The 14,995-nt window shown below is 39.5% G+C and overlaps 3 protein-coding genes across 3 annotated transcripts; 1 reads left to right on the top strand and 2 right to left on the bottom strand.

The window, feature by feature from the left end:
• Window positions 1-244: 244 nt before the first annotated feature.
• Window positions 245-2,968, bottom strand: LOC5507374 (small nuclear ribonucleoprotein Sm D1). The gene is made up of 4 exons (XM_001627997.3): window positions 2,816-2,968; window positions 2,612-2,688; window positions 1,418-1,609; window positions 245-774 (listed from the first exon to the last, which is right to left on the bottom strand). The coding sequence occupies exons 1-4, from the start codon at window positions 2,827-2,829 to the stop codon at window positions 695-697; spliced, it is 363 nt and encodes a 120-aa protein (XP_001628047.1). The 5' UTR covers window positions 2,830-2,968; the 3' UTR covers window positions 245-694.
• A 7-nt stretch (window positions 2,969-2,975) lies between these two features.
• Window positions 2,976-7,649, top strand: LOC5507397 (coiled-coil domain-containing protein 113). The gene is made up of 11 exons (XM_001627977.3): window positions 2,976-3,134; window positions 3,266-3,357; window positions 3,638-3,719; window positions 4,521-4,638; window positions 5,127-5,219; window positions 5,416-5,478; window positions 5,561-5,641; window positions 5,831-5,986; window positions 6,647-6,754; window positions 7,079-7,147; window positions 7,374-7,649. Exons 1-11 carry the CDS (start codon window positions 3,028-3,030, stop codon window positions 7,554-7,556), a joined length of 1,152 nt encoding a protein of 383 aa, XP_001628027.2. The 5' UTR covers window positions 2,976-3,027; the 3' UTR covers window positions 7,557-7,649.
• A 519-nt stretch (window positions 7,650-8,168) lies between these two features.
• LOC5507408 (collagen triple helix repeat-containing protein 1) lies at window positions 8,169-11,982 on the bottom strand. Its single transcript, XM_001627998.3, has 3 exons — window positions 11,549-11,982; window positions 10,330-10,698; window positions 8,169-9,101 (listed from the first exon to the last, which is right to left on the bottom strand). Exons 1-3 carry the CDS (start codon window positions 11,672-11,674, stop codon window positions 8,739-8,741), a joined length of 858 nt encoding a protein of 285 aa, XP_001628048.3. The 5' UTR covers window positions 11,675-11,982; the 3' UTR covers window positions 8,169-8,738.
• Window positions 11,983-14,995: the final 3,013 nt, after the last annotated feature.

Here is a 14,995-nt window from a genome sequence, read left to right as displayed (position 1 = left end):
TAATCGACCGGAAGTAAACTGGTGGCAATGCGGCTTTAAGTATGCTCTGTAATAAAAAGCTAGAGCACAGCCTTTCTTTTTAGGATTGCAGTTTGGATTTCAATGTAGTCTCTGCAAACTACCAATCTGTTTCAAGTAAGTGCTGGAAGTAAGAGCCTATTATGAGGAATCACTGTAACCAAATGTCACCAAGATCAAAGAATGTCGCTGGGGGTAAAGAGAAGACCAGTGATGTTAGACTAAGTTGATATTATAAACTGTCTTTTATTTTCATATTTACAATGTAAGCTACTGATGAAGTTGAAAGCTGTATGTTTGTTAATCTGCAAATAACAAAACTTTTGCAATTACAAACAAACTAAGAGAAGACAGGAATTTCTATTGAAAAAAATATGAGTGGACAAAGCACATTGATGAAAAAGAAGTAGACATCGTGCACTCTGGCAGTTACTACGTCCATGTCACTGTTATATATGGACCACAGCTCTCACAAAGATCTTGATAATAAAGCAAACTTCTGCCTTTTATATACAACCGATGAGCCACTTTGATGATTGTACAGTACTGCCCAGTTATAAAAAGAAGTCCCAAGTTCTTGGCTTCTTACAGTACTCATGTTCTTTTCATTCAATCTCAGGATTTGACCTGAACTAGGGCAGCATGAGTTGAATGAGTGTGGAAATGTTGGTAGTACCTAGCGCCGTCCCCTTCCACGTGCTCTACCTCCACGAGCACCACGACCCCTACCTCTACCACGACCACGCCCAAGAGCAGCTGAAACAAAATTAACAATATTAGATATTTGTCTAACTTTGAGCTATATCATTTCCTATTTTTGAGAGAGGTGATAGCAAAAATAAAATAAACAGCTCAGTGATCTCTAATTCAGATTGGGACTTCATTAATTGTAACCCTGTTTTTATAGGCATGAATCTTGTTATAAGAAACTCTTGGGACATTTATTAAGAGTCTGTAATATTGAGTCCATAAGAAATATCTTTTAGTTTACAGCACAAGAACCAAAAGTATGGACAGTTTTAATATATTTGCATACTTTTGATGCCCCCCACAAATCAACTACGAGGGTTCTTTTTGTTAGAAATATCCCAATGCAGAGGGTAGGGTTTTTGGCTGCATTTCAACATGAAGTGGTTTCATTGTCTATCTACCACCTAAAAGATTGTTATCTGGCCAAACTATGTTTGGTGTTGTAATAATTTGCACTTGTTTCATGTGTTTTAAATGCAGTTAGAGCCATTGAATCAATTTAGAAATTTTATACCAAACTGGAAAGCACAGAACATACTTAGCAGTTACATGTCAATACTTGTAGGCAATTGCTTGGAGCAAGCATGCAAATATATCAAGTTTTGAATCTTATGTTGTAAATGTATCTGGCCTTTTGAGTTTCACATACCTGCTTCTTTCTTCTTGGCCTTGGCTTTTGGCGTATCATCTACTAATAGCGTATCCAAAGGTAAACTTTCTGGGAGGATGAAATATCTGATGTTGTTGCCCCGGATGCTAAGTGATTCTAGCTGCATAGGTTCTCTATTTTTCACAGTCATCTTCACAGTCTTTAGATGGGTATTCATACTCATATCAACACCTGAAAAGGAATGTTTTTTTAGTTGATGGATCACTACAACATCAAGAACCCTATACAGTCTAAAAGAAAGCACAAAGTAGCAGCAAAGTTCAATTTTTGCACTTAGCTGCTTACCTGTGGTAAACTAAATACTGTCGCGCATAAGGTAGCAGTAGGACTTTTACAGCTAGCAGAAGAACTTTTACAGCTTAACTGCCATGTGGTTGCTCTTTTACTCAGAGTAAATGAATGAACCGTGATGGCAACCCCTTTGTGGATTAAAAAATGAAGATGTAGAATCTCAGAGAAAATAAATTCTCCACGATGGGAGAGCAAATATTGGCGAGACATTGATAGTATCTTTCTGTTTATCTGCCCTTAAATTTACTTGTTGAGCATATGTGAGCTTACTGTAGAAGGTTGTGTTCCTTAGTTCCTTAACCTATTCTCATTGTGTATAAGCACTTTGAATATAAAGCAGTTAATACTGTATGAGCACTATATAAATACTATATGTATATGAGAATCTTGTTGTACACAATATTGACAACAAATCTCATTGAGTATCATTTCATTTTTCAGCTTGATGGTTAATACTTTCAAGCATTCTCAATAACACTTTTGATATGTAATGTATTTCTGAGAGCTCATCAAAAGCAAAGAGAAAGTATTTTGAGCGATAATTTTGCCCATTTACATATAATACACCAATTGGTCAGAGCAAAAATGTGATCTTAAAGTATTTTTCTAGACATAGTCTCAATTTCAATAAATTATAAACTCATGGAATATTTTCAAAGGGTAAAATCACTTGATTTAAAATAGATAGATGCCTTGAAGTATCAAATACATCGCCATGGAAATCTTTAATAAATAAATGGAATTTTTTTTAACAAATTTCAAAACAAAGAAAGCTCTGATTATGTCCAGTCTTGGTTATTTCGTCGAGTACCTCAACATATCCAGTTCTTAGACCACATAACATAGAGATTGGAGTTCGTCTTAAACTTTTAGTGGATTTACCTGTTATCGTCCCGTGGATAACTGTTCCGTTCTTCAACTCGATCGTCACTGTCTCATGGCTGAGTTTCATCAAAAATCTGCAGACAATAAAGCAGTGAGATCAACATGTCATATAAAAAACGCTAAAGATTTGCAACATTCGTTAAGAATATAGGTAAAATAAGCAAGTAAGCAGAGACTATAATAGATAAGTGACCAACTCACCTTACTAGCTTCATGGTTGCAACTAGGATGAGCCAGATGCAACAGGATCAAAAATTACTAAACTTAGAAAAGTTCCAGAATGGTTGTCAAACGTTCCTCGACGTTTGTAATGAAGACTAGGTCCCAATCCCACGTCTTCACTCACGGTTGCCTCGTCTCTGAACAGTTGCTATGGTTACGTGGCTCGAAGAAGCAAAGCAACAGAATCCAAGATGGCGGCATCTAGCGATGTAGATGTGAGTAGTTCGCTCGACCAAGATGAAGACCCTTTGGTTGAATTAAGCGACGAAGAGCTTTACAACCTTGTCCAAGAGACAATGTAAGTAGCCCCAATGTTTTTAAATAGGGCATCGAATTTGCTGAAAGGCTTTAAACCCGAATGAAATGTGTTGACTAAGTTAGGTTGAATTTTGAGATTAACTCATTCTTGTTTTTGTTTCTGCGTTCTAGACATGCCAACGATGTTCTTAGAAATGAAACGACGATGTTTGAGAAGTATCTAAAAAGAGTTGACCCAAAAGATATTGGAATAAAGCCTGCAGGTATTTGGAGAGTATTTTATACTGGACATAATATTAAACTTAACGAAAGAATTGACATTTGAAATGTGAAAACCCAGACAATTTCTTACTTCCTTTCTTTTTACTTGGATGATTTCAGATAATTATCTTTTATTGATAAACACTTAACCAAATATTATTATAATATATAAGAAGATGATAGATAGATAGAGCCAAGTAAAAGTTTAAATGCACTTTTGTTCTTTTTGCAATTTTGATCTTCACTTTTTACCTTATATATTGATTTCCTTTTCTATCACAGCTCCAGTTATTGCACAGCCACCTGAAACAAGTCACAGAGGTCTGCGAAAGAGATCACGATCAAGGGGACCCTCTCTTGACAGGTATGGTATATGTATGGGCCAGGAAAGAGGTCACAGGGACCCTCTCTTGACAGGTATGGTATATGGATGGGCCAGGAAAGAGGTCAAAGGGACCCTCTCTTGAGAGGTATGGTATATTGTATGGGCCAGGAAAGAGGTCAAAGGGACCCTCTCTTGAGAGGTATGGTATATTGTATGGGCCAGGAAAGAGATCACGGGGACCCTCTCTTGACAGGTATGGTATATGTATGAGCCAGGGAAGAGGCCACGGGGACCCTCTCTTGACAGGTATGGTATGTGGATGGGCTAGGAAAGAGGTCACGGGGACCCTCTCTTGACAGGTATGGTATATTGGATGGGCTGGGAAAGAGGGCCCGGGGCCCCTGTCTTGACAGGTATGGTATATGTATGGGCCAGGAAAGAGGTCACAGGAACCCTCTCTTGACAGGTATGGTATATTGTATGGGCTATGAAAGAGGTCACGGGGACCCTCTCTTGACAGGAATGGTGTATATATGGGCCGCAAAAGAGGTCACAAAGCTTTAGCTTATAGGGTACTCCACCCCCCCCCCCCCCCCCACACACACACACACACCACCCCAATCCCTTTTTCATTATGAGTTTGGAAACAAAGTCCTCACAATTGTGATCTTATGTTTTATTCAACCATTCCATCTAAGTTGTGCTGACTTTTATCCAACATTTTTTTATAGATAGTGTTGTGCATTATTTATTTAGATTTTCAGTCCTTTTTATCAGTCACCATTTTTTATTGTTTTTCATGTCATATCATTCAACACACTGTAACTTTGCTTTTTCTAGACATCTGAAACTGAGTGCTGAGCAGAAATGTGACATAGCCCAAAGGGAACTCGAAGAGCTAAGAGATGACATAGAGAAACTCAAGGATGAGTCTGAGAAAATATTAGACAACTATAGGGTATGGAACTGCTCTCACTCATCAGCTTGCTTCTAGTCTAGGACACTCGACAGTTTCACTTGCAGAGCCATGCTCCAACATCTAGTACAACAGACACTGTTTTAGTTAACAATGTTCCCATAGTTTTCTGTGGTATGCACTCTTATACACTAGATATTCTTCATTTTATCATCAAAATGTTGAGGAATCGTGATGCGCTTAGCGCCGAGGGTGGTTGCTATTATCACCCTGGTTTGTAAATGGTAAAATTAAATCAGACGTATGAATCATGTGTGATTTATACTTTTTAGAATTCATAAATTATGTTTCCAGGAATGGTTTGTTCCCAGTCAAGCATGCTTTACATAGTTTATTGTGAGATAAACTTGTAAATTGAACACTCCATGCCACTTCTTATTACTACTGGAAACCAAATTTGATCCTGGGTGTGTCGCAGCAGAATTGAAAATATTTTCTGATTTGTTGTGTTTTCTGTTATTTCATTCTAGGCAATTATGGAGGAAGCAGAAATCAGAAATGCTGAAATAAAGAAAGTGTCTTATGAATTTGAAAGAGATCTGGTGAAAGGAGCTGTCAACCAGGTAATGATTTGTGTCTAATGATTTTGGGTATAGGGGATTTACCAAATAAAAATGGGAGCTCTGATTAAGTTATGTAATTTTTTGTGCAATTCCAAATTTGCTGAGACCAAACTCAAAGAGAATTGTTTGTAACCTTTTTGATACTGTATGCTAGATCTCATTATGATTTTGTGTAATGATTTAATACTTGTTACAGAGGACAAACAAAGTAATTGCAGAGAGAGTCACAAGATATTTTGAAGACAAGCTGCGTGCAAGAGTAAGTTGGGTATTGCCTGAATTAAAAAGATTTATTTAACTCTTTTAATAACCATCATGATGTCATGTTTAAACTTTCCCAGGACACACTAATTGAGAAATTACGACTCAAGAATTCTACATTAAAAGTACAGAAACGAAAGCTTCACATGCAGTTGAAACAGGTATAATTTGTTTTTTCTACTTTTCATGAAAAGAAAAACAATCCCAGTAAGTAGGAACACCAGATTCTGTGATTTCAAGGCTTAGAAGGCTCAATGGAATTTTGCTTTCTCTGATAGCTATGGAATGTACATGTTTGATAAAGTCATTTTTTTTATAATTCCACTGATGTTTTTTATCTATCTGTTTAGAAAGAGGAGATGGGCGAGGTCCTACATGAGGTTGACTTCAACCAACTGAAGATTGAGAACCAACAATACCTGGAAAAGATTGATGAGAAGAACCAGGATTTGTTACGTCTGAAACTCATGTCTGGAAATGTGCAACAGATACTGAACACATACAAGGTTTGTACCACAAAATGGAAATAATAAATTTCCAGAAGAAATTACACGCATATTTCTGCAAACGTTCTCAGTACTCGAATATGACCTTGTATGTTTTTAATATTTGTGTGGATTGGGTAGCCTTCTCAGCAGGCATTACTTCTCATGGAAAGAAAAAGGGTTTTTTCGAGGCGGGATTCCTGTGGCGAATAGAGGAGAAAAATAATGCAGGGGGAGGGGGCAAAGAAAAATAAGAAGAGAGAGAGAACTCTTTTTCTCCCTTCCTCCCAACCCTTGGTACCAGTCTCCTGCATCCTAAAATAACAAACGCAGGTATACCGAATCTAAATAAAGGCCATTACAAGTTGGCTGCGGAGAAGGCTATGGATTGGGTATGCTTTGTCATATAACTGTAGAGATGGCTAATGGCACCCTAATGGTCCCTAGAGATATTGATTTTCCATCAGGCATCTCGAAATCACCGATTTTGGGAAATGATAAGACAGTCTCTGTTCTCTGATTTTAAGCGAAGCACGTTCTCATTCTTGGATTGTCGAAACGGCCTTCTTATCGTCTTAGAATTTCTTCAATTCCCCACCCCTAATAGTGAACATACATACACATAGCTCTGCCATTTATAGACCGATAATAAATTGCTTTTTAACCTTGCTTTTAAAACAGAAAAAGCTTCATACCCTCACCATGGAATCTGAACGGTTACGGACAGAGATAGGGCAGAGAAATGAACTGCTGTTTAAGATTGATGCAGAGACAAACTTAGTACAAACGGTAAGATAGACAGTTCATCATTCAAAAATGAAAAAAAAAACACAATTCTTCCTCAACCTCTAGGCCTCCTTAACCTCCAAACCTAAAAAAAACTCTGGAGATTGTCGTTTGCTTTGGTTTGACGCTATGGTTTTTGGTTTGGTGATAATTTGGCATAAAAACACCCAAACCTAGATATGTTGTCACAAACTCTACGAAGACCCTGAATGATAATTATCTGGCTATTGCAATGGAAAATCAAAATGCTTAGACTTAATTATATTCCAATAAATGTGTTCACCTTCAGCCAATTATGATCTACAGCATGTTTGCATGTTTGTATAGGATCGGGAAAAGGCAGAATTGCTGAATGAAAGATTGAAGCAGCAGCTTGCAGACTACAAAGTACCAGATGTAAGTGCGATGATACTATATCAATCTTTTAACAGTTTTAATATCCTGCTATCTGGTTCTCATTCGGAATTATTCGGAAGTGTTTTTTTATTTTTCGCCCCAGCGCACCTCGGCCATTCGCGCGCGCCACAGAATTCCCGATATTCGAGGACAAAACATTTCCGAGAGCCGGGCTACATTTTAACACCATCCCTTCCCATACTTATTTTTTTCCTGGCCACTCCAGGTGATGGATTACGTTGGAGAACGCGCGAAACTGTACGAACTAAACAAGGTGGTCCGCATGTGGGAACGCAAGGTGGAAATTGCCGAGATGGCGCTGAAGACAAACAGGAAGACCTGGCATAAGATGCAGGTTGAAGCGCAGGACAAGCAGAACCCGTGGCTAAAGGCCCAGGAAATGGCCTAGATAGGGAGTGTGGGAATTAGGATGTATACTGTAAATAGGGAAGGGCTTGTACATTTACACAAGATAATAAAACAATATAATTGACCTGCAAAACGTTCATGTACAGACAGGGTTTTGAAAGGAGGAGGTTAAATCCCGTTTGCTGGATCGCTTTCATTCCCTTTTCCCGTCTTCCTGGTACCGTTCTTCACGCTTATAATGTGGTGATTTGCTTTTAACACACGCCTTCCCACTCCCTCACTATGCATCTATCAGTCACAAAAAGGAGCAGAGATGAGTCCAGATGTTTTAAAACGTATACATGATCGCTTTAGTGCAAATTTAATTTTGCTTCAGCAAATAAATTTAGTGTCAGAGCGCTAGAATTCAAGTGCTGACTGTCTGACGGGGCCTCTCCCCTCCCCACCCCCCCCCCCCCCCCCCCCCCTCACCCTCCCAATTATCATGAAATATCGCACGTGAAACGGCGGTTAGCGAAACATATTTTTGAATGTATGAAGGCAAGAAATGTGAAGCTTAATCACAACGTACAGTGACGTCACCTAATCCCCCTAAAACAACAAGAATAAAAAAAATGCGAAAAGGTAAAGTAAGCAAAACATGGCAACATCAGTCATTATCATCTATTTATTATTTTGTGGATCTACACCGATCTAAATGATTTATAAGGTGCCATGAATAAAATATCTATCTATCTATCTCGCGTTCATTTTGATAGAGCTAATGGACTTTTCTTTTCTAAGATGCGTATATTTTGTTAACAGTACCTAGCTTGCTGAAGACTAATATAGTCTGATTGAAATGAACGTAGTATTTGTCCGTAAGTTACTCCGTCAATGGAGCTTTCCTTTCCTGTACAAGGATATGGGACTATTTATTGAGAAACTATATTTGTATATAATACAAGGTTCTATAAAGCTGAGTTACATACTGATATGAGTTCTGACACTTTTGTCGAACCTTTTATAACAAAGGTTTTTGTTTAGCTATGCTATTTTATTTTTAAAAAAGAATCGCTCCTCAAAGCATTCGTTGTTCTAGAGGTCATTTAACTAAAAATTCAAAAATCCGCCTGCAAATTATAAGACAATTCTCTACTCTGTGGGGCGAAATACTTTGCGCCCTTTGTCAAGTCAAACACCTCCCCTCGTTCCCTGCCCCCCTTAGCCGCGTGATATCAGTTCACACCTGCGGCGGTGTGACTTCCTCTATGATCATACGGGATACAGACCTCCATCCAACGCGCCCGTACCCAGGCTTCTCGCCAGGACAACTTCCAACCCATAATTCCACGCGCACGGACCCGCGTGGAATGCCCCCACAGTACCCCTCAAGGGTTCTGTGATAGCGCATCGCTGGGGGCGTGGAGTTGCTAAGCCATTCGTAGTAGTAAAGAGCCTCTATCGTCTCGGGACTAGAACATTCCCGATCATTGATTTTGAAATACCAGCGGTTGCACGCTCCACGGCGACCCGAGACTTGAATATTGCCATGGAAACTGACTTTGATTGACGTATTGGATTCTTCTTTGGTGAAGAAGCATTCCTGTCAATGAAAATAAACACTTTAAAACTAGAATATAGCAAATACCTTGCTAATAAATAATTAACATCTTGCAGCCTCGGCCGAACCGTCCGGCACAACAGTCACATAATAATAAAGAAAACTAGAGGTAAACGCACATTGACCTAAATTTGACGATTTGTCAGATTCTCGAATCACCTGCAGTTCGTCACAGTACCTCAGCTCATCTGCTCATTAGATTTTGCCACAGAAGATTCGGAAGAGCCCTTTACAGTTGGGAGGTGGGGCAATTTGCCACTCAAATTTTGGTTAATTTTTTCTACAGCTTATTTAAGGATGTAGATCAGCTTTGTCTTGTTGTACAAAATGCAAACTGACACGTTTTTATGGAATGTTACACGTTAACATCAACGGTTTCTAGAGATGATTGATAGTCCGACGTTGATATCGCATTATGTATGTTCGATATCGCCTTATGTAGTTGTTCGATATCGCATTATGGACAACTCAGGAAGCGAGACTCTGTGTTTTCGCCAACCAAATGCTCGCGTGCTTTTCTTTAATTCGTGAATTGATCCTGACGCCTCTTGTCCTAAAAAGCAACTGATTCATTTTGCCGCTGTTTTACGGTTAACCCGAGAGCCTCGTCTCCATTATTGCATTTTATCTTTCCACTATTAGGCCAGTTTTAGAATACTGCGCGCCTGTTTTCCACAATGCCCTCCCGGCATATCTCAGTGACGAGATCGAGAGAGTGCAGAAAAGAGTAATGTCCATTGTGTCACCACAAGCTAACTACCAGGACTGCCTTGCCAGCTATGGCTTACAGACTTTGAAGGACAGACGGGGCGAACTCTGTCTTAATCTGTTCTCGTCTATTTCCACCTGCCCTAACCACCTAAGAACCAGTGTAGTTATATTCTTAGACAATCCAGAACATTCTCAATTCCGCGCTGCCGAACCGAACGTTTTAGGCGATCTTTCATCCCGGCCATGGCATCCAGTTGCACCACTAAATTTAACGTATAATCCTAACTGAACATTTCATATTCGCTCATTTTATAGTATATAGCTTTCCTCTTATCATAGTCGCGTTTCAGTTTATTACCTGTAATATACATATATAGCTATATTTGTATTCCTTTTTTAGCTGCCATGCAATCTTTTTTAAATAAACTATCCATCTATTTCATGCACCCGCCCCGTTTCTCTCCCAGTCTTCCCTTAAACACTACACAGGTATCCTGACCTGTATTTTTCCTTCTGCCATACTGTCACTGCGTTTCCATGTGCACTGCTTCCAGGTGGCTTGTCTCCTGGCATTTGGCCCAGGCTCCCCCTTGGGTCCACGGATGCCGGGTAGACCCGACTCTCCGGGGAGCCCACGGGGACCGGTTTTCCCTGGTAGGCCCGCTTTTCCTGGCTTGCCCCACACTCCAGGCGATCCCTGGTCGCCTTTCGGCCCAACAGGTCCCCATTGTCCCCTGCGGCCTGGATTGCCCCTATCGCCTTTTGGTCCTGGGAGGCCCGCAATGCCTGCTGGTCCTGGGGTTCCAGGTATCCCGTGTGTCCCAGGAATTCCTGGCATGCCGCAGGAGCAGGGAGTACATTGTTTGGTCTAGGCATGGAAAACACAAACGTTTGTTTGATATTGCATTAGTTACTCTCTTATCCCTATAAGTAAAATAAGCTTTCTATATTTCTGCGAGTTTTACTTCATGTGATATTTGTCTTCCTTTATCGAAAATACAAAAAAAAAGTTTTGCCCTGTCAATTTTACAAAGATTGAAATTAAAAGCAAGGACGGGCTTAGAATAGCTTTATGTGTTTCAGACTTTGACAATAAATCAATAATGTTTCTAGCATCATCCATCTAGCAAAGCAAGTACAATCACGAACGTTTTAAACCCTTCGCCTCAAGGAAGAATTCAAGGTGATGAATGCATAATGCCTTTTCGCGGTCGAAACAATCCCGTTTGTCACCAAGTATGGGATAATCCACAGCTTGAATTACGATCATTCGGAATTCAATGTCAGCAAAAAGGGAACAAAATCCTTGGCGTGAGTGCCAAATGCTGAATGCGTTAATCCTCTAAACACGACTAAGTTCTCGCTTGCGCAGCAAATTCTATTATTCTGTTATTTCAGGTTCCCTAGAGTTTGAATTCACGGCAGTTTATTTGCTACATCATTTTCAAAAAAGGAATTAAGCATTGTCAGTTTCTAAATTAGCAAAGATGGAGCAATCTAGTTTAATGGTTAAACATCCGTGTACTGCTGAACGTTATCTTTAACGATGCGAGCTTACTACTTCTTTTGCGCTCACGTATGCCCGTTTGTTGAGCATCATACGAGCAAATTGACAAAACATTATTGACATGATAATGGATTAAAATCTTAAACAACAAAGGATTAGATTGATTTAACATTTGCGGTAATAACGCGTGACGTTTCTCCCTTTTTTTTACCTTGGACTGATCGTCCGGGTTGCTGCTCTTTCCGTCATCGCTGTTAAGGACTCGTCTCACATCCTGTGTCATGGCGGTCATGGCTAGCGCTGTTACAAGGCTGACGATCAGTAGATACTTCATCATGGTTAACGTCTGTATCTCCCGCTCGTCCTGTCCGCAAGCTCGTCTAGAGGTACTCTGCAAGGGCGTGCTGGTAGGGGAGGTATTTTGTAGAATGTCAGCGCGTTACGGAATGACCGCGCTGCGCCAATCGGTACGACTCAAATCAGACGTGCAGGGACTTGCTCAAATCGCACAAGGGCCAGATGTTATCCAGTTATCTAAGATCCGTAATAACATATATTCCGCTCCCGCGCTCGCATATCAATACTAATTACAACAATCCAATCGCAGCTCACAAAATCCCTCATTCACCAGCGCCAGGTCACCGGAACACTCTTTCGCGCCAGATCAAAATGATGCGCTCTTTAATTGAAACAAACAAATAAAGCACTCTACGATACATACTCGATTGCTGGATTAAGTTCAAAAGGATTCTCGACATTTCATGAAGAATTGACGTAAGTTTAAAGCCCCTTGGAGACCAATATCCGGCGTTCTGCTAGGCTATCGTACAGTAAAGAATGCTATATCAGAGATCCGTATTGATAAAAAAGACCACCATCGATGGGCCCCCATCTTGTGTCGGCAAAATGCGCTTATCTGTTAAGGGGATAAACAAACCAGGCAATTTGCGCAACAAATGCCGACCCGCTACACTAGCCCTTTACAAGGTCCCTACGACACTCCCAGACGCGGGGTCTGTTACCAATAAATAAGCTGCGGCAAGAGCACTCGATGAGAACGAAGTGAGAAAATGTTTATGATAGTCAAACTGTTAATTAAGGAAATTCTCAGTATGCGCAACCTGATCGTACTGGAATGCGCTGGTTCGGGGTGCATACACACTTGACTTTTCTATTCTAAGATTCCTCATCTCAGTATTACGTAAAAATCAAATCGCAAATGATCCTGAACTGGTGATGAGAAGTGGTTCCTTTGTCGGTAGACTTCGAAGTCGAATTTGTACATTCTAAAACTTTGCTGTACATATGAACTTTTTGACGCTTCACTCTCTAAAATCGAGAATTTTGCGGCTTCTAAATACCACAGTTGAATGGATCCAGAAGGGATCTATACTAGCAATCCAGTCGGGCGCATCATCGCTAAAGTTGTTCTGATATCTTAGTCAATTGAATTCATTTTATTTAAACTTTTTTACGAGTAGATAAGAACATTGAAGAGTATAGACTATTAATGAAATAACCTGCAAAATTAAAGCAACGAACCAGCATTGAGAATAGCATACGAAATATAGAGAACAGCACATAATGTGCTGCTACCAGCTCGTGCAATCATAAAAAGACTTATCACAATTCGAAAAGTAGAACGAAAGATCTATTTGTCCTTTTATTACTGTGGTGCATGCCATGAACTAATTAATATAATAATACAGTTTTAAATAGAACTAAGGTGCAGCTTAGGGAATATGACGAAGTACACTCAGTGGACCAGTGGTTCTCGAGTTGACTTTACTTATCGATGGTGGTTTTAATGAAAGGACTTTCCTTTATTTCTGCCAAATTGGAGAAGCCGGTTTCTCGGGCCATGTCGCATGTGTGGAAAGCGCGGGTGTATCACATATTGCAGTATCTCTTTTGTTATCTTATCTCAGTTTTGGGACTCGTAGCATCAACCGTCCGGGGGACTCGAGTACAGAGATCAAGTGAGTTAAATCTGAAACACTATTGGATTCCCACGGTCCCTCGTCTAAATCACAATGGGCCTAAAATTGAGTAAAATCGACCACGCCCATAGAGTATCTTACAGCCGCTTAAAATACCAAGTATGAGAAAGTATCCTATTCCAGCGGCTGATTTTGGTAGCCTATTTGCGGTGTTTTTACCAGAATTTGGTCAATGATGTATATATAATGTGAAACTAATAGCCAAGTATGTTTGACGTACCAAGGTTCTGTAAGGTAGCCCACTTCTATTAAAAAAAGACTGTTTTTCAAGTAATCATCCATCTTCAAAAGATCCCCTACGATCAATATTTGCGCAATCTTCTAATTATTTCAAATGCTTATAAAAGAAATAGCCGAAAATTTTGAGTTTATTAGAACCATAACAATTTATTTATCTCTATCATCATAATTTATAACAAGAAAGGAACAATAGAAGATCGTCATAGGCATAAGTGTGATCATTGGAAACCAGATTTATTTATTACAGTATATTTTAGAGTTGTCTCACATTTTCTTTTTGTACTACGGTTAAACTTCGAGCTCCCATTTATTTTTGTTATTACTATTATTATTGCAATCGGTTTGGTTCTAACCTAGCTTTAAAATTAACTAAGAATTTTCGATATTCCTGTCATTAGTATTTGAAAGATTGAGAGAGTCCTTTTAAATAGATGCGAGCCACCTCGAATGTCTACATATCCAGGATTTTAAACCCACCAATCAGGGACCGACAATGTAGCTGATGGGCTGTCAATGAATTCTGGTCATAAATTCGCGTAAACTGATTCGCGGAAATGAAGTATTGCGTGACCAGATTAGTTTCGCCACCTGCCCTACCTTACACGGTATAAAAGCTCGTATTTAATTATCTTTAGGGGGTGAATGTTTCTTGTTATAGGTACATCTGCTAAGAAAATACCTATACAAACAAGGTACATTCGCAGACTACACACGTCAAATGTTGTATTCTTTACAGTAAAGGCCAAACCTCCAGCGGTTTCTTTTGAGCTGTGTTTTTTTTAAATAAACCCAAAACACATAATTGCCACTGCGTCAAAAGTCCCCCTTTGGCCATCTTTATTACATTTTTCAAGAACCCGTGATAGCTTTTATTTGATTTGTCAACAGATAACGATTCTTACTTCTTATTTCTAGAATAAAAACAAACAAACAAGTCTCTTATGCTATTTCTGTGCTTAACAGCTCGAGGATTAACTAATAAGATTTCTTGAACCTTTGTTTTATCATTTGTATCTAGTTGAAGAGCGATAATCTTATTGCGGAAATGACTTTGCGGGAGTCGCACCAAGAACCTAGATATAGCGCTTTCGACAGTCCGTAAAGAATTATATTGCAGAGACAGTAAAAATGCGGGGTCAGTATTTATATTTCTGGAAAAGCACAACTTCTCAAGCCTTTTAAAAACAGCTCTATAAGACCATTTATAGACATTCAACCATTCCTTAACCATTGTTATAACGTATGTCGATTTCAAAGTAAACTAGTGGTATGAAAGGACCAGCGCGGCCATCTCCAGCAAATTCCGAAATTTTGATCTCCCCCGATCACTCAAACACTGAAAAAGCTAAGCGATCAACCCCGGCGGCTGGGGCCACGATTTTCCAGTCGCAAATTAGTTTTTTATTCACTGTTACCTT

The sequence above is a fragment of the Nematostella vectensis genome, chromosome 13 (assembly GCF_932526225.1).
Source record: "Nematostella vectensis chromosome 13, jaNemVect1.1, whole genome shotgun sequence".
Classification (NCBI taxonomy): domain Eukaryota; kingdom Metazoa; phylum Cnidaria; class Anthozoa; order Actiniaria; family Edwardsiidae; genus Nematostella; species Nematostella vectensis.
Note: the sequence above shows the minus strand (reverse complement) of the source record. Positions and strands in the feature narration are given on the sequence as shown.